We start from the raw sequence: 15,603 nt of genomic DNA, 5'->3' as shown, positions 1-15,603 counted from the left end.
TCGGCATTGTTTAATCCAGAAAAGTCTCCATTTTGATTGTCTCTTCTGAGAGCCAAAACTCGGTGGAATGATTACTGTGTGCAGGCTTGAGTTATTCAACACGTAACTGCAATGAGCAACTTCTGTTTGTCAGCCACAAGTGGTAGTTCTTTCATCTTTCATCTGTGTAGCATTATTTCCTTGAATGAGTATCCTAGATTGGAGGAAGTATCCAAATCCGGTACTCGAGTTACTCTCCAGAGCCACATGAAGACGTTACACAGACTGAGTCGTGCTCCTTATGATGAGTAAACTGAACTTCATGTGTAACGGTGGTAGAGTTCTCCTTTAACTACATTACTATTTGGTAGTAAAATCTATACGAGTGCATCTTGTATTCGTGTGAAATTCTAACATGCAAACTAACTTGTAACTACACTAGTCATTTTTTTATTTAGTGTAGTAGAAGTACAAAGTAGTATAGCATGGAAATAGCCACGTAAAGTACAAGTACCTCAAAATTGTACTCAAGTACTGTACTCGTACTGTACTCTCCTCTGAAACCATTTGCGGATGTTTTCTTTATCCAGCCTCTCTTCTTCTTGCCCTTTCTTTCACCTCTTCATCCACCTTTCAGCCTCTCACACTGTCTCACACTTTTCAGTAATCATAATCAGGATTTCCCAAATTTGCAACATGCGTCTCCTGAAGACCACTTAGTCCTCTAAATCGCGTCAGTATAATAAGGTTTGCGTAAATCCACAGATCTCTCTCAGCCACACATGTTCCTGGTTTATATGTATTTAAATCCTCGCTCGTTAACATCAAGGACTGACTGAAGGGGCGCGGGTCGAAAGGTCAAGCACGCTACAGCTACCTGTTTTTCATATACTTCTTAAAATCCAGTTCCCTCTGGGCATTTCATGCGAGTACCTTGTCCGTGGTCAATAACGCCACACTACGTTCCTAAATGGATCATCAGAAAATGTGAAAGGCCTGGAGAGTTCAGAGACATGATGAAGCGGAGTATTCTGCCGCGTTGGTGGTCAGGGTATTTAAACTGTGAGTTCATTAAACAGCAAATGTACGCAAGAACAGTATGAAGACACACACGCAGGATGACTGTTTCTTTGTCATGAAGACTGATGACAGTAATCCATCATCTTCTTGAATGTTCCTGTTTTAAGATAAATATGTATTATCTCGTGGGTTTAACTCACTCATTGAAGTGTGTTTGTGTGTATTCAAAGTGAAGTATAACTCTTACCATGTGCAGGGGTTCTTCAGGGATTTGTATTGGTTTCTATTACTTTCTATTCTGAAACACACACACACACACACACAGCTTGTGATTTGGTATATGTGTGTGTGTTCCTGTACAGCAGCTTTAACAAGCTTTAACAGATTTATGTGGGCTGGTTAAACCTCTCCTATAAATTCCCATTTAGTTTTCTTATTTCTTCTCAGTCTTTATAGTATTTTGTGTTATAGAAACTATCCATGGGATCAGAATGAGGGATGATGCGTCAGTATTAGCTCATACAAACAATGTGAGCATCTTAAACTATGAAAGAAAGTTGATGATGCCGGCTGTAATTTAATAATACACAGCTGTTCAAATGTCTTAATATTTCAGTTATAATGTCGACTATGTGGGCAATGTGCAGATGTAATATGCAGGACAGAATAAATAAAATATGATTGGATGGATCAGACGCAGTATTCCCTGTATTTATTCCTCGTAAGCTGTCACAGTGAGCCAGCATGCGCAATACCAGGAAACTGAAGAAGCTAAATGGAATTCAGACATCATTATATTTATTAGTTACACTCGTGCTTTTCCTACCATGACATGTCCAATTGTCTTCTGTGAAAAAGATATTTTGTCAATATTAATACAGATATACTGAATAGGAAGTTAAAATATAGTTACTGGATATTTAATAGCTATTCTGTTTTCTTTCCGTCTGTCTGCAGGACCTGGACAGTCTCCAGATTCAGCTGGAGGAGGTGCGGTTTTTTGACCTGTTTGGCTACAGTGAGGAAGAGGAAGGTTGGCTTTGCTTCATGTGTAACAATCCGGAGAAGGCCACAGGTACGCTCACACACACACACACACACACACACACACACACACACACACACACACACACACACACACACACACAGGCCAAATAATACCATGATCAGAGTACACATAGTTTACTGTACGGGCATAACCAAGTTGGTTTCATACAAACGGAGAAGTTTGTGAAAAAGCACATTATTGTTTCAACTGTTTCAAAATTTGAGATTTATAGTTGTTTTTTTTAGGAGCGGTTGAACAAGAAAATATCATTCTCTGTTTCATCAACTTCATATTAATATCAGAATCTTCATTAAGAAAACAGACAGGGATTAGGAATATAGACAATTTTCATAGGCTGACATACAAAATGTGAGTGCTCTATCAGTTAGCCGTTATTGTGAGAATATTTTTTGTTCTATATACGTTGAATTTAACAGTGAAATGAATATGTCGTGAATTAATGATGATGAAAACGCTGATGGATGAAATAAGCAAATAAAATCAATAAGTTTCACGGCCCGTAAAAGTATAAAAAGGGTGAGGCAGAGAGGAAGCACACAAGGAAAAATAGACGGGAAGAAAAAATGTAACAAATTGACCCTCTGCGCCTCAGATATCCTCTCATATATTACCATCAAATTACTCACTTTGACCACTGAATTCCTCTGTGGTTTCCCCTAAATTGCTCCTGCCCCTTGTTGTCCTCTCTAAACAGAGCAATGAACAACCAAAGTGGGGTTTTACGTTGTTTTTTTCCCTCATTTCTATCATGTCACAAGCTGTCCTGGGCACACAGTTGTGGTCTGATGGTCTGGCTCAATGGGATGTTTTCACTCAAAACGCCATCAAGGGGAATAATCTTTTCTCAGAACAGTCAAGAGAAATGGAGCAAAGAGCAGCTCTTAATAGCTGGCAGTCTGATTTGAAGGAGCACTGTAATCAGTCAGTCAGTGCCATCATGATTTACTGCTGATTAGTTTACTTTGGACCGGCGACCCCCTTCGACGAGCACGTTGTCCTGATGAAGTCAGACTTGGAATAGTGACCAACATCCTTAAATGACATTTAGATTACTGTGTTTGTGTTTTCTGTCTGTCTACTCTTCAACTCCACACACTGGAGACTTAAAGCTGTATAAAATGTGACCAAAATATATTTTTACAAAAATGTATTGAGCACATTTAAAAGCTTATCAAAGCGAAAACAAACTCTTTTATACGCCTGTCTAACAGTGACTCCTCACTATTCAGACTTTCTTCCTTAGGTCTGTTTTTCATGTTTCATGATGTGAATTCATCCATTCAGTCCGTCTAATATTATATATTCTTTCCACCGTTTATTATTTATAGCTGAGCTTTATACTTACTTATCTATTATATCACCGTTCCCTTTGCTACTGCTACACTGCATATTCCTCCGCTGTGGGACTGATAAGAGATAATCGTATCTTATTTACACTGCTATGTATCTCTCCCCTGGTGCCTGTCTCTTCTCACTCGTTTCTCCACTGTGTGAAACAAAGGAAGTGTGTGTAGTTGAGTGATGAGACGTTTACAGAGTCTCTAAATCAATGAGTGACAGTTTAGCCTTCAAAGGAAATGTGTTTGGGCTTAAAATCTTCATGTGTATCTCTCGGGCAGTCTTTCATAGAAGCAGCTATTAGTTATATAAGAGTGTTAGAAGAGTGCAATTCGTGGCAGATGCTGTGTGATGAAGAAATAATGTAAGAATGAGAGGGACTGGCTTCTGAGTCAGATTTCTTTTCTGCATTGCCATATTTCCTTCCACGTTTCAGCCACCAACTGTCGATCAGTGTAATATAAGTGTGAAAATGTAGGCAGAAATATACGTCACAAGCACATTGAGCACCTGGAACAACACTAATTCACTTGGAAGTGGTTCTGTAGTCGTCAGTAATCAAGTTAATAGATGATTTAGTGAGTGATGAATGATCTTGGAATTACTGTTCATTTGGTTCATCTATATGGAAGCTGTCATAAAGCTGGGTTTTCATTTTCACGTTCTTCCATGTCATTCCCTTGTCATCATCCATTTCTTCAAATACACAAGCACACACGCACAGAAGTAAACTTACACACACACACACACACACCCGTCAGCCTGCCCGGTCCAAACAGAACAAAAGCCAAATGAAAGCCATTCTTCCAGCTCTGCTGCTCAGAACATTGCAATCCCTGAGCCAGCTGAATGACTGCAAGGAACGGATGATTACCTTTTAGATTCCTGCCAGTCTCTCTACATTACAGCACTGAAAAAATGAATAGTAGTACTTTCCCATTGGGATGGTGTAATTGGAAGCGTGCGTGCGTGAATACATGTGTTTACAAAAGCATTTGTGTCTTTGTATCCTTGGACGGCTCGACTGCTCTGCATGTCTGACTGGAATACGCTTTGTTAAGTTCACCCATATGACAAAAATAAAACCACTCACCCCTCGTAGTCCAGGCTTTGTAGCTATACCAATGAAACATGATGCGCTGTAATCCGTAGATATTCCATGAAAGGATTTTGTATGTTATCCACGTAATCACAAGGAAGCATAAAGTCTTCAAAAACACAGGGCAGGCGGGAGTGGAGACAGATGGGTCCAAAGAGACCGCTGTCTGTTCCCCATGTAAAACAAGAAGTCAACGTTCATTCATTTGTCACGTAACTTGCGTACTTCAGTAACGGCACCCTCTTAGTTAATTTAACCCAAACAATGATCATTTCCTAAACCTAACTATTTCACAATCTTTTCCTAACTAAGTATTTTTGTTTCCTAAACCCATCTGAGTTGTTTCCTGTGAAGACAGAAGTTTATATTGGAAGGATGTGTTGCTGACTTTCGTGGAAAAACACACAAAAAATAGGAATTCCCTTTTTGTAAGATATCTTACGATCCGTTGTATGAAGATGTGTTGCGTACAAACGAGCCAAACAGTGAGATTGCTGCCTCCACCTTACTACAAAGAGAATTAATGGAATTGTGTTTGTGGTGTGCATGACATTGGTAAATGACATTTCGAGAATTCAACTAAAATAATTTCAGATAGGCACACACAGCATATTATACAGCATGTGTTGTATGTACAGTATGTAATCTCCCTGTTGTTAAATCAATAATACATCTACTTTTGTATGTTAGCCATTAGTGTTTAAATTATTCCATTAACCCATCACATCACTGTGGCTCGGTAACACATTTTAATATTGTTAATTATTGTAAACCCAGCCAGCCATAATCAAAAGAATTAGGTAAAACACAACCGAACAGCACAGAGTCGCTCTAACGTGTACGTTGTATCTCTATTGAGATCCGGCCCAGACAACACTTACTGTAACTGCAGAGCTGAAATCACTATCATTAAACCTGTTAAAAACAACATAGTAGTTAACACGCAAACAGTCAGCTGTTCACCTCAGCATGGCCAGTGATGAGAGCTTTTGTTGAAACAGGAAATTAACACATTCCAAAGCAATTGAGCAACATACAGCCAGCATATACTTGTACACTTGAGTATGTGTGATATGAGTCAAGGAAATAAGGAATTTCTTGGCTGTAAATCTATCCTGCATTGTATTCAAACAACCCGCTGTGTTAAATAAGGGACCCCTCTGTGATGACCCCCTCTGTGATGACCCCCTCTGTGACCTTTACCACCTGAGGCCTGACATTTTTGTGTCAGTCACATGACACATGTCAGTTGCCCCGAACCAACATTATCTGCCGCTGATCATCAGTCAGCTGTCGACAGTAAGCTACATAACGTTGAAGAACAGGGGCTACTTTACATTTTATGCACAACATGTTTACAGAACATTATGACCATTTTTTTCTTCTTTTAATTCTTTTTTTAGGGATTTTCAGGAAAGATGTTTTCACCTTAGACAAAATAATTGGTACATACTCTATAGAACTTTTATATTTTGGGTTAGTGATCATACCACAGCGCCTGTATCCATGCCATCAAATAGTGGACACAAACATAGCTCATGTACATCAACCTTAATTCAAATGGTTTGTGAAAATGTAAAACATGAACAGGTCTTTCACCAAAATGAATATGTCCATAAAACAAGCTCGCAATATGCAGTCGTAGCCAGAAATAAGAAAAAAGTCCACTTGAAACTTCTACTCGTCCAACTGAAAGCTGTCCAGCCACAGCCAGCATATGAGGTCAAGTTACTCATCTCACTGAAACAAACGTAACAACCTGACTTCAGACCCTGTGCAGTTTGGAATTGGATCCATGTCACTTTTAGGTGACCCACTTTTGCATTTCCATCACAAATGCAGCACATAACACTTCACATATTGACCATGTACGCATGCTGTTCACATTAACAGCTGCCACCCGCCAACATTGTACTTTGAAATGCTCGCTGACTTTGCCTTATAGTGGCTCACCTTACTACATAGGACACACACACACACACACACACACACAAGCAAGGAGCTGGTCTCATGTTTTTAATGGTAAAAAAAAATAAATAGAGAAAGGTGAAGTGTTTTTCCGTTGTGAAGGCCAGTTGTGACTGCAACTCCATGATGCTCTATGATATACTGTTGAGTTTAACTACTGGAATGCCTTTGAAGTGAGTGGTAACGAGCAGAGTTGTGTGTGTGTGTGTGTGTATGCGCATGCACTGTATGTGTTGACATGCCAGAAAAAGATGCACAGGTTCAACACGTTCCCTCTCTCATTCACTTCCGGTGTTTCTGGCATCATTGAGTTTTTATTGCCTTATCACCAAACTTACCACAGAGATAACTGGTTTGTGTGAAACCACTAGAAACAAGACAGAAGATAATTGTAATTGTCTTGAGTGGACTTTTAGGCCTTTTATCACAAACATGCACTCACTTTAAAATGTGCATATATACCCTCACTCCCTCGTGCCTCTACATGTGGGTTTGAACACACATTCACTCTTGTCTGGAAGACTGATCCCCTGTTTGCAAAAAAAAAAAGATGGAAAACCCCAAGGATGACTTTCCATCATTTTGCCATCAATCAGTGAAGACACGCTGGACAGAAATTCCCAACCTCCAGGAATTATGTTGCAAATTCAGGAGATTCCTTGGCTAAAGGGAGACGTTCATCACGCTGTGCCAAAGTGTATAAGTGAGTGTCATTATTAAAGATGGAGTTTTGAGAGTTGGGGAAGTGTGCTTAAATAATTTTAGACAGCATTTGTCAAGGGAGCCGTTAATATCCTCAGGCAGGGCTGTGGTCATAAGGACACATGTTGGCTAATACCTTGTTATTGACAAGAAGGGATAACTATTTCAGAATATTGGCCTATAAAGCTCTACAGTCAAATCTTCCACTCTTCTCTCATTTAAATCTTAACTGCAGTAGGCAATCTAATAATGACTTAAAGGGTAACTTCTGTTTTTTTTTCTTCATATTTTCCCATTATTTTGTATCCAAGTGACTAATGGCAATACAATTTTTTAAAATTGGTCCAGTGTTGTGGGGGAACAATGGAACTGGCAGCTGCGAAACGAGCTGTGAGGGCAGTTGCGCAGCATCAATGCATCATTGTGTCCACTAAAAGTGCTTGTCTTTGCCACTGACAGGCTCAGATTGTTATTATCCATGTCTGAAACATTATGGAAATTACCCTGCAGAGAAATAAAAGGTTTTTCCTTGGCTTTCGCCTGATCCGCTCTAGTCACAATACTGGAATTTCTAACTTTGACTAATATTTTGAAAAATATCGATATTCAATACAATTGTTGATACCAGGGGGAAAATTGGCATTTAGGGCATTCTTTTTTATTAAAGTATAAATAAAGTGTGTGTGTGTGTGTGTGTGTGTGTGTGTGTGAGAGAGAGAACTATCTGTCGGAGAGGTTTTATTCATGTTTGAGGTTTTACAGCTTCATCATCTGAATTTTTTATGACTCTTTGTGACACTTTTTTAACTGTTGTTTGTCAAACTTTATGGTTCTCTTCTGGCTCTCTCACTGTAAATGCTTTGTTTGCTTCTTGAAGTAGAGATCTTGATATCAATGAGACTCTTAAATAGAGTTTCATAGCATAGTGGTACCTACATACTGTAGGTTTTGAATGTCCAAGCAGGACCAGGACTTTGCATAGCAAGATAAACATACTTCCAATAAAAGTGAAAGACAATAGTTAGCCTTTGAGTTTTTTCTTGGAGGCTATTGTGAATCGGAAAGATATACCATGAATAAAAGTTAGAGCAAAGATATTGTAAAAAGTGCAGAGTAACAAAGAAAGTACGGACTAGCTGTCAGATTAGCTACATTGTGCTTCATGTCACTAAGAAACAAAGTATCACCTGTGAACAAACAGCACAGAGTCCTGCAGGGATTCCCCTCAGCTGTTGTTTTTTTCTATTCTGAAACATGTTTTCGCAAAGCTCAGCATGTTACAAGAAGCACTTTTTCTCTTTGTTGTAACTTGGCATTTTTTACAATTACTCAGAAAGGAAAAACGTGAGTGTGAAGCGGCGGGGATGAGAGTTAGCACCTCCAAATCTGAGGCCATGGTTCTCTGCCGGAAACCGGTGGATTGCTCCCTCCAGGTGGGGACGGAGTGCCTACCTCAAGCGAAGGAGTTCAAGTATCTCGGGGTCTTGTTCACGAGTGAGGGTAAGATGGAGCGGGAGATCGACAGGCGGATCGGTGCGGCTGCAGCAGTAAAGCAGGCGCTGCACCGGACCGTCTTGGTGAAGAGGGAGCTGAGCCGGAAGGCAAAGCTCTCAATTTACCACTCGGTCTACGTTCCTACCCTCACCTATGGTCACGAACTCTGGGTTGTGACCGAAAGGACAAGGTCGCGGCTACAAGCGGCCGAAATGAGCTTCCTCCGTAGGGCTCAGCCTTAGAGATAGGGTAAGGAGCTCGGTCATCAGGAGGGAGCTTGGAGTCGAGCCGCTACTCCTTCGCGTCAAAAGGAGTCAGCTGAGGTGGTTCGGGCATCTAATTAGGATGCCTCCTGGACGCCTCCCACTGGAGGTTTTCCAGGCACGTCCAACTGGGAAGAGACCCCGGGGAAGACCCAGAACACGCTGGAGAGATTACATCTCCCAGCTGGCCTGGGAACGCCTCGGGATCCCCCAGAATGAGCTGGAACATGTTGCCGGTGAGAGGGAGGTCTGGGTCGGCCTGCTTGGCCTGCTGCCACCGCGACCCGACCCCGGATAAGCGGAGGAAAATGGATGGATGGATGGAAAAACGTGACATTAACACAGTTGGATGTGTGGGGGCCTGGTTACAACCACATTTCTTCCTAATGTTGATGGTTAACAAGGGTGAGTCAGGGAACTGCGGTTTAAACCCATATTTGTCTTGCAGGACACATCTCGCTGTTCTCCTCACACCTCAACCTGAAGTTGTTGTACTCTAGCCAAAGACTACAAACACCAAACCACAAATGCACTCATACATTATTAAAGCCAAACAAATTGACATATCCCAACACGAACGTGTTGATGTTTGGGCCTGGGGGCATAATTAGGCTGCTTTGGAGGGACAGCTGTTTCTGCTAATGATTTGGGTCGGACACTTCACTCCTGTCACAGGTTTGAAATCATGTCCTCCATGAGGCTGAACATGTAGCACTGGCAGAGAAGCCTTATTCAGATTCAGAAATAAAAATGTGTTATGGGTCATGTGACTACACGTGGACGGATCTAAATAGAAGACTAAATGCAGCAGAAACATACATTATTTGTTGCGACTCCGTGTGTGCGTTTTATGTCTCATTGATTGACACCAGCGTGTCCCAGATGAGGTGTTGTGGATTACAGTACTTGCCTGAGGCTGACAACAAATCCAGGGATCCCTTTCCAGGTGTCCGCTTCAAAGCAAAGATACGGCACGAGGCCCAATGATTCATGCAGCAGACAAGTTTATTTCTGCACTCAAAGAATATTTCTTAGATGATGCAGAGAAGCCGGCACACAGTAACGATGGGAGTGTGTCCAACCGTATATGAGAAGTGTGTCTGTCTCAACAGTCTGGCAGGAAGTCAATGTGCAGAGGACACACACACGCAGACTGACAATTTGGAAGGAATGTAAATGTTTTACATTTGTGTGTGTGTGTGTGTGTGTGTGTGTGTGTGTGTGTGTGTGTGTGTGTGTGTGTGTGTGTGTGTGTGTGTGTGTGTGTGTGTGTGTGTGTGTGTGTGTGTGTGTCCTTCGCATATCTATACCGTTCATCCGATCTACTTCACACATTGCTGGGTACCCAAGAACATGCAGTGTCGAAGTCGGATACATTTGGACATGCCACACGTTTAATATTAATACACTTTGAATAAAAATGTGAACAGCGCTCTGTGCAGCAACAGGGCCGCGACCCATTGACAGCAGTTCACTTTAGCTGCTGGATGCTGGTTACACTCCCAGACGAAACTCATCAAATGGCCACGCCCCCAAAAAACAGATTACGGATGATGAAGGAATCAATGTTTCTGTTACAGCCCTGCAAAGGATGTTGCAAAACAGTTATATACATGAACAAAATATATATACACACACATACGAGTGTTTGTAATCAGACCAGTACAGACTTCACTTCGGGGGACTTCTCCTTCATCTTATCAGAAAGACACACAGATGCACACACAAGTAATACAACATGTTTTTGCTTAAATGTAGTAACTGAACTGAACAACTCATTGATGTTCACTGGAAGTTGAAGTTTGTTTGTATCCTACAATTTAATCAGATACAACTGTTAAAGTGCTTAATAGGGTTATAAAACATTACAACTACGAACTAAAGAAACAGGATGAAATAAAAGTGAAGGAAATTGAGAACAGAATAGAATTAATGATGTGAGTCTCAGATCAGCAGGGTGGCTGAGCTGTGCTTTGAATGCACTCACTTTATTTGGATAAAGATCTGCATTTTGTGCATTCATTTACATTTACAATGGTTGTTACAACATGTTCAGAGTCTTTCTGGCCTAAATGTACCATACCTCTGCTTTTGTATTGTATATTTAGCCAGTTATATTTTATGTTGCTGCCAGCCCATGTCCAAAGCATAACATTATCTTTTCAGATGGGAATTAATTTTTTTACATCTTGCAGGCAGCCGTTGGCTTCCATTCATTTCCCTACGGCATGGGTCTCAATCTTGAATTATTCAGGGGCCATGAGCCAGGTTGCATCCTAAAAATAATAATAATAAAAAAGTAAATGATTACTGTAGACTTAAACTTAGACTGGGGAAAATCCAAATAGGAAGAAATGGAAAAATAGACATTAGTGAGCCAGATGTTATAATAAATTCTAACCATGTAGGGGGTTATGAAATTGTCCCGTGAGCTGCATCTGGCCTGGCCTGCCCTACGCTATAAAAATCTATTTCCAGAATCTAGAAACCTGCTGCTTGCTGGTTGGTTGCAAACATTCCACATTTTTTATTTCACCTTTCAGGCTAGATTTTCTAGTAACATAGCTCATAGCCACAGTACTGTTCAATGGCTGATTCAAGTCTCAGATGTCAGACCCCTCCACCAGCTCATGAATGCATCATATTGGCAGACCTTTCAGATCAATCTATTGACGGTCAGCTATAAAGTCAAGTAAATGGGCAACAACATTTTTAAAAAGCACTATATTTTATTTCGTTCATCTTTTTCTTTATAATTCTTCCTTTGCGTCTTTCTCCCTCTCTGTCTCTGTCTCTGTTTGTGTGGCCCTCTAGTTGTGAACCAGGAGGGACAGCCTCTGATCGAGGGGAAGCTAAAGGAGAAGCAGGTCCGCTGGAAGTTCATCAAGCGCTGGAAAACCCGTTACTTCACCCTGGCAGGAAACCAGCTCCTCTTCCGTAGAGGCAAATCAGTATGTAATCAATGGAAATTAAGCCTCCTCACACAGAGACAACTGTCTCTGGCCTCTCATTCAGAAAATCTGTATTAATGTTTCCTAGTTCCGTGTCATTTGAATCATGGTGAAACTCTGCGTGAAACAGTGGAAATCACATCTCGTGATAAGCTCATTATCCCTCAGGAGCATCTGGTGAATCCAACCGTAACAAACAATGGCCCCGGTAAGGACTCTTGGGGGACTCCCAAGGCCAAAGCATGATGCTGCAACAACCTGAGTCACTCTCACCCACTATAACTCAAAGCAGATATAATTACGCACAAGTAGCAAACACCGAGCAGGAGGTACTGCCTCGTGGGTTAGGGTGTGAGTTAAAGAAAAGACTGTTTTCATTGAAGCAATGAGCAATGTGTTTGCTGGTGACTTACTGTAAGTTTGAACAAAGGCTAAGGTTACTGATCGGAGAAGTTTTGTGGAAAGGAAAGGTTTGTTTAATCAAAACTTAAAGCGAAAGCAGCACGATCAAAAACTCGTTCAGGTCAAAGTTTGCTAAAAAAAAAAAAAAAGGTCAAGTTTGATTTTATCCCACTGACGGAAGAAAAATATTTTCAGTCAGATCAGTCCATGAGAAAATCAGATTTATTGGGAAATACTACACCTCCGTGTATTCGTGCTTATATCCGTGTCTTTGGCGATCATCTGCAGGAGTGAAACAATTTATTATAATTGAAATAATGTTCACAGCCGACAGGAGATTGGGTGTCAACTGGATCTTTAGACATGTTTATACAATCAGCTCCCAAAACGTAAAAGGGAGGCACGACATCAACGAGGATATCTGGAAACAGTGGGATATTCTCTGCTGGTTGAAATGCAGAAGTAGATTTGAGCTCTCTTTTTTAAACTCCTAACAATAGTCGTTGTGCTCCTTTCCAGATGGTATTGCACTCCTCTCTTTTTGCAGCAGCCACAATTTGGAAAGGTTTTGAGTCTTTGTTCTCAGAGCTCAGTCCATCTTTGTTCTGGAGGTATTTTGGTAGGCCTATGTCGTGAAAGACCCTTTCCCAAATAAGGAGTGAGATTAAGAACAAAACAAACTGGTTGTTTTCATCCACATTTGATGTGAGAGGTTTGAGAGTAAGTCTTGTATCTCACTTTGGAACAGCAGACTTATTAAATGCTCACCGATTAATTGTGGTGTGTTCACTTGCTCTGAGAATCTCTAAAATGCAGGTACAAGGTGATTTGAGAGAAAATCTCTGGACACCTTGAGTAGCCAAAGGATATTTAAGTCTTTGGCTTAATTCTAGCACCATCGTCTCATTAAATGCAAGCTGTCAAGAAATATGAAAGAAGTTACACATTAAGGTACAAAATACTTGCAAAAACACGTTAGTGAGGTGCGATTACTTAAAGCATTATAAGAGAATGTCTTAATGGACTTTCCGGTTCGGATTCCAGCTGTCACAAGCCATATGGCAAAAATCCATCAATTGTCCAATTAAATAACTGCACGAATCCACTGACATGAATCTGCTGTGGGAAACATCAGACCCTCAGCACAGCCAGCCGGGAGGTAAAACAGTGTCTCACACACACACACACACACACACACACACACACACACACACACACACACACAAAGGATGTTGGCAGTTGCCACGAGCCTGACAGCTAGCTCTGGTTTTGTGCTAGAGCCAGACCAATATTGGATTTTTTTTTTTTTTTCTGATATTGAAGAAGAGAGAAACAAGAGAAAATGAGCCACCTCTCGCTGCACTGAGGGCCGTCTGCCAGTGCTGAGAGTATTTTAACGATAGCGACGGCCCACATTTGCCATCGTGCCTGCAGGTGCAGAGCGCTGACTGAGTATTCTGTTACGTGTGCTGTTTTATGTTCCAAAATGCAAATGTTACTTCTTGTTCGTGTTTGTTATGTGTCCGTTCAGACCATGGTGCCGTATTTTGGTAATTGTAATTTATTTTACTGGTTTATAGTTTTACCACTAGTGAGGTGGCTGACTCCAGCTGTGTTTTGCTAAAATGACCACCTCTTAATCCTACAAAAGCTGTTGGAAAATGAAGACTTTTTAACTACTGTGATGTTTTGTCCACCCCACAGAAAGATGAGCTGGATGACATCCCTATTGAGCTGAGCAAGGTGCAAAGTGTCAAGGTGAGGAGTTATATTGTGATCATCCCTCAAAAACCTGCTCCCAAAACCTTTTTGATCTTCCCTACCGATCACATCTTTTTTCTTTTCCATTATTAGCAGTTTACCTGGTTTCATAGTTGTTGTTTTTACTTTAGATTTTTAAGTGACGTTACATTATTGTCATTTCAAAGCTTTTGCTGTCATCTGATTATGGTAGAGTGTACCGTGTGGGTGGATCCCAAACGAAATCCTTTGGCTACATGAAGCCAAATCACATCAATCTAAAAAAGGAGAGCGACATTTCAGAGATGTTTCAGTGCGAGTGTGTCATCTGCTTCTCTTTTTTTCATCACAGGTGGTAGCCAAGAAGCGCCGTGATCGGGGCCTGCCACGGGCCTTTGAGATCTTCACTGACAGTAAGACGTATGTGCTGAAAGCTCAGGATGAGAAACATGCTGAGGAGTGGCTGCAGTGCATCAACGTGGCCGTGGCTCAGGCCAGAGAGAGGGAGAACAGAGAGGCTACCACCTACCTGTGAGAGCAACAGCAACACTGTTTACTAATGAGGACACACACAGTACAGGACTATTGATAACACATGCCATGCATACAAATTCACACACACACACACACACACACACACACACAGTCATATATACACTGAGTCGTTTTTGTTGTAGACACAAACATCCACTGCCAGTACTATAACTTTGTATCTGTAATTGGTGGTCTCCTCCAATATTCCAAAAACAATCAAAACACTTTTTATGCAGTACTTTTAGAGAAATAAAATGTTTAATTAACCAGCAATGTTGTTTATCCAACCAGAAGGAAGGATGTTACTGTTCCTCGCTGTTACACATGGACTCACTGATGCATTTACAGCTGTGGACCATCATAAATTAATGTTACAGTATACATAAGTGTTACATTTTGAAGTTGTACACGATCTTAGCCTGACTGGATTCTACAGTATGGACATTCTTCTGCTTGAGACCAAACACTACTGCGAGCTTCAACAACCAAACTAAATCAGCATCTGTGGAAACGTTGGATTTGTGAGTTTAATGATGCATGATGATTGAGATCTATTTGAAGCCAGGGTAGTATTTAACAATAAAGACTGCATAGAAGCAAAGACGTCATTAGGACTTGAAGCAATAATGAAACTGAAGAGTCTTTCTTGAGAGCAGGAATGATGAGGAAGAGGAGCCTAATGGACAGCAGTTTGGAAGGGCACTCAATACTAGAATAATGTCTTCGTCTGTGTGTGTGTCCGAGTAAGAGAGAGAGAGTATGACGTAGCCTCAAAGGAATAGTTCAACTTCACTTCAAGTTAAATGTCTTTCTGAGGGTTGGATGAGAAGGTTGATACAACTCTCATGTCTGTACACTAAATATGAATCTACAGCCGGAAGACAGTTAGCTTAGCTTAGCATAAAGGCTGGACACGGGGGGAAACAGCTAGCGTGGCTCGGTCCAAAGGTAACAAAATCCCTCTGAATCGAATCACCTTTCAAGCTTACTAGTCAACAACTTTTGTTTGTTTAATTTGTACGAAATCCAAAGTAAAACTTTATT

The 15,603-nt window shown here is 41.0% G+C and overlaps 1 protein-coding gene across 1 annotated transcript in view; it reads left to right on the top strand.

Annotated features, from left to right (window-relative positions):
• The window catches only part of veph1 (ventricular zone expressed PH domain-containing 1), a 54,751-nt gene extending 40,162 nt beyond the window's left edge, over positions 1–14,589 (top strand). Inside the window, exons 11-14 of the mRNA XM_076100878.1 lie at positions 1,957–2,074; positions 11,747–11,883; positions 13,990–14,043; positions 14,378–14,589. Of these exons, the coding sequence (XP_075956993.1) occupies positions 1,957–2,074; positions 11,747–11,883; positions 13,990–14,043; positions 14,378–14,560 (492 nt within the window). The 3' untranslated portion in view covers positions 14,561–14,589. The remainder of the gene's footprint in view (positions 1–1,956; positions 2,075–11,746; positions 11,884–13,989; positions 14,044–14,377) is intronic.
• The last annotated feature ends 1,014 nt before the right edge of the window (positions 14,590–15,603 follow it).

This window comes from Anarhichas minor, unplaced genomic scaffold (genome assembly GCF_050575085.1).
Source record: "Anarhichas minor isolate MPS153535 unplaced genomic scaffold, ASM5057508v1 ptg000026l, whole genome shotgun sequence".
Classification (NCBI taxonomy): Eukaryota; Metazoa; Chordata; class Actinopteri; order Perciformes; family Anarhichadidae; genus Anarhichas; species Anarhichas minor.
Note: the sequence above shows the minus strand (reverse complement) of the source record. Positions and strands in the feature narration are given on the sequence as shown.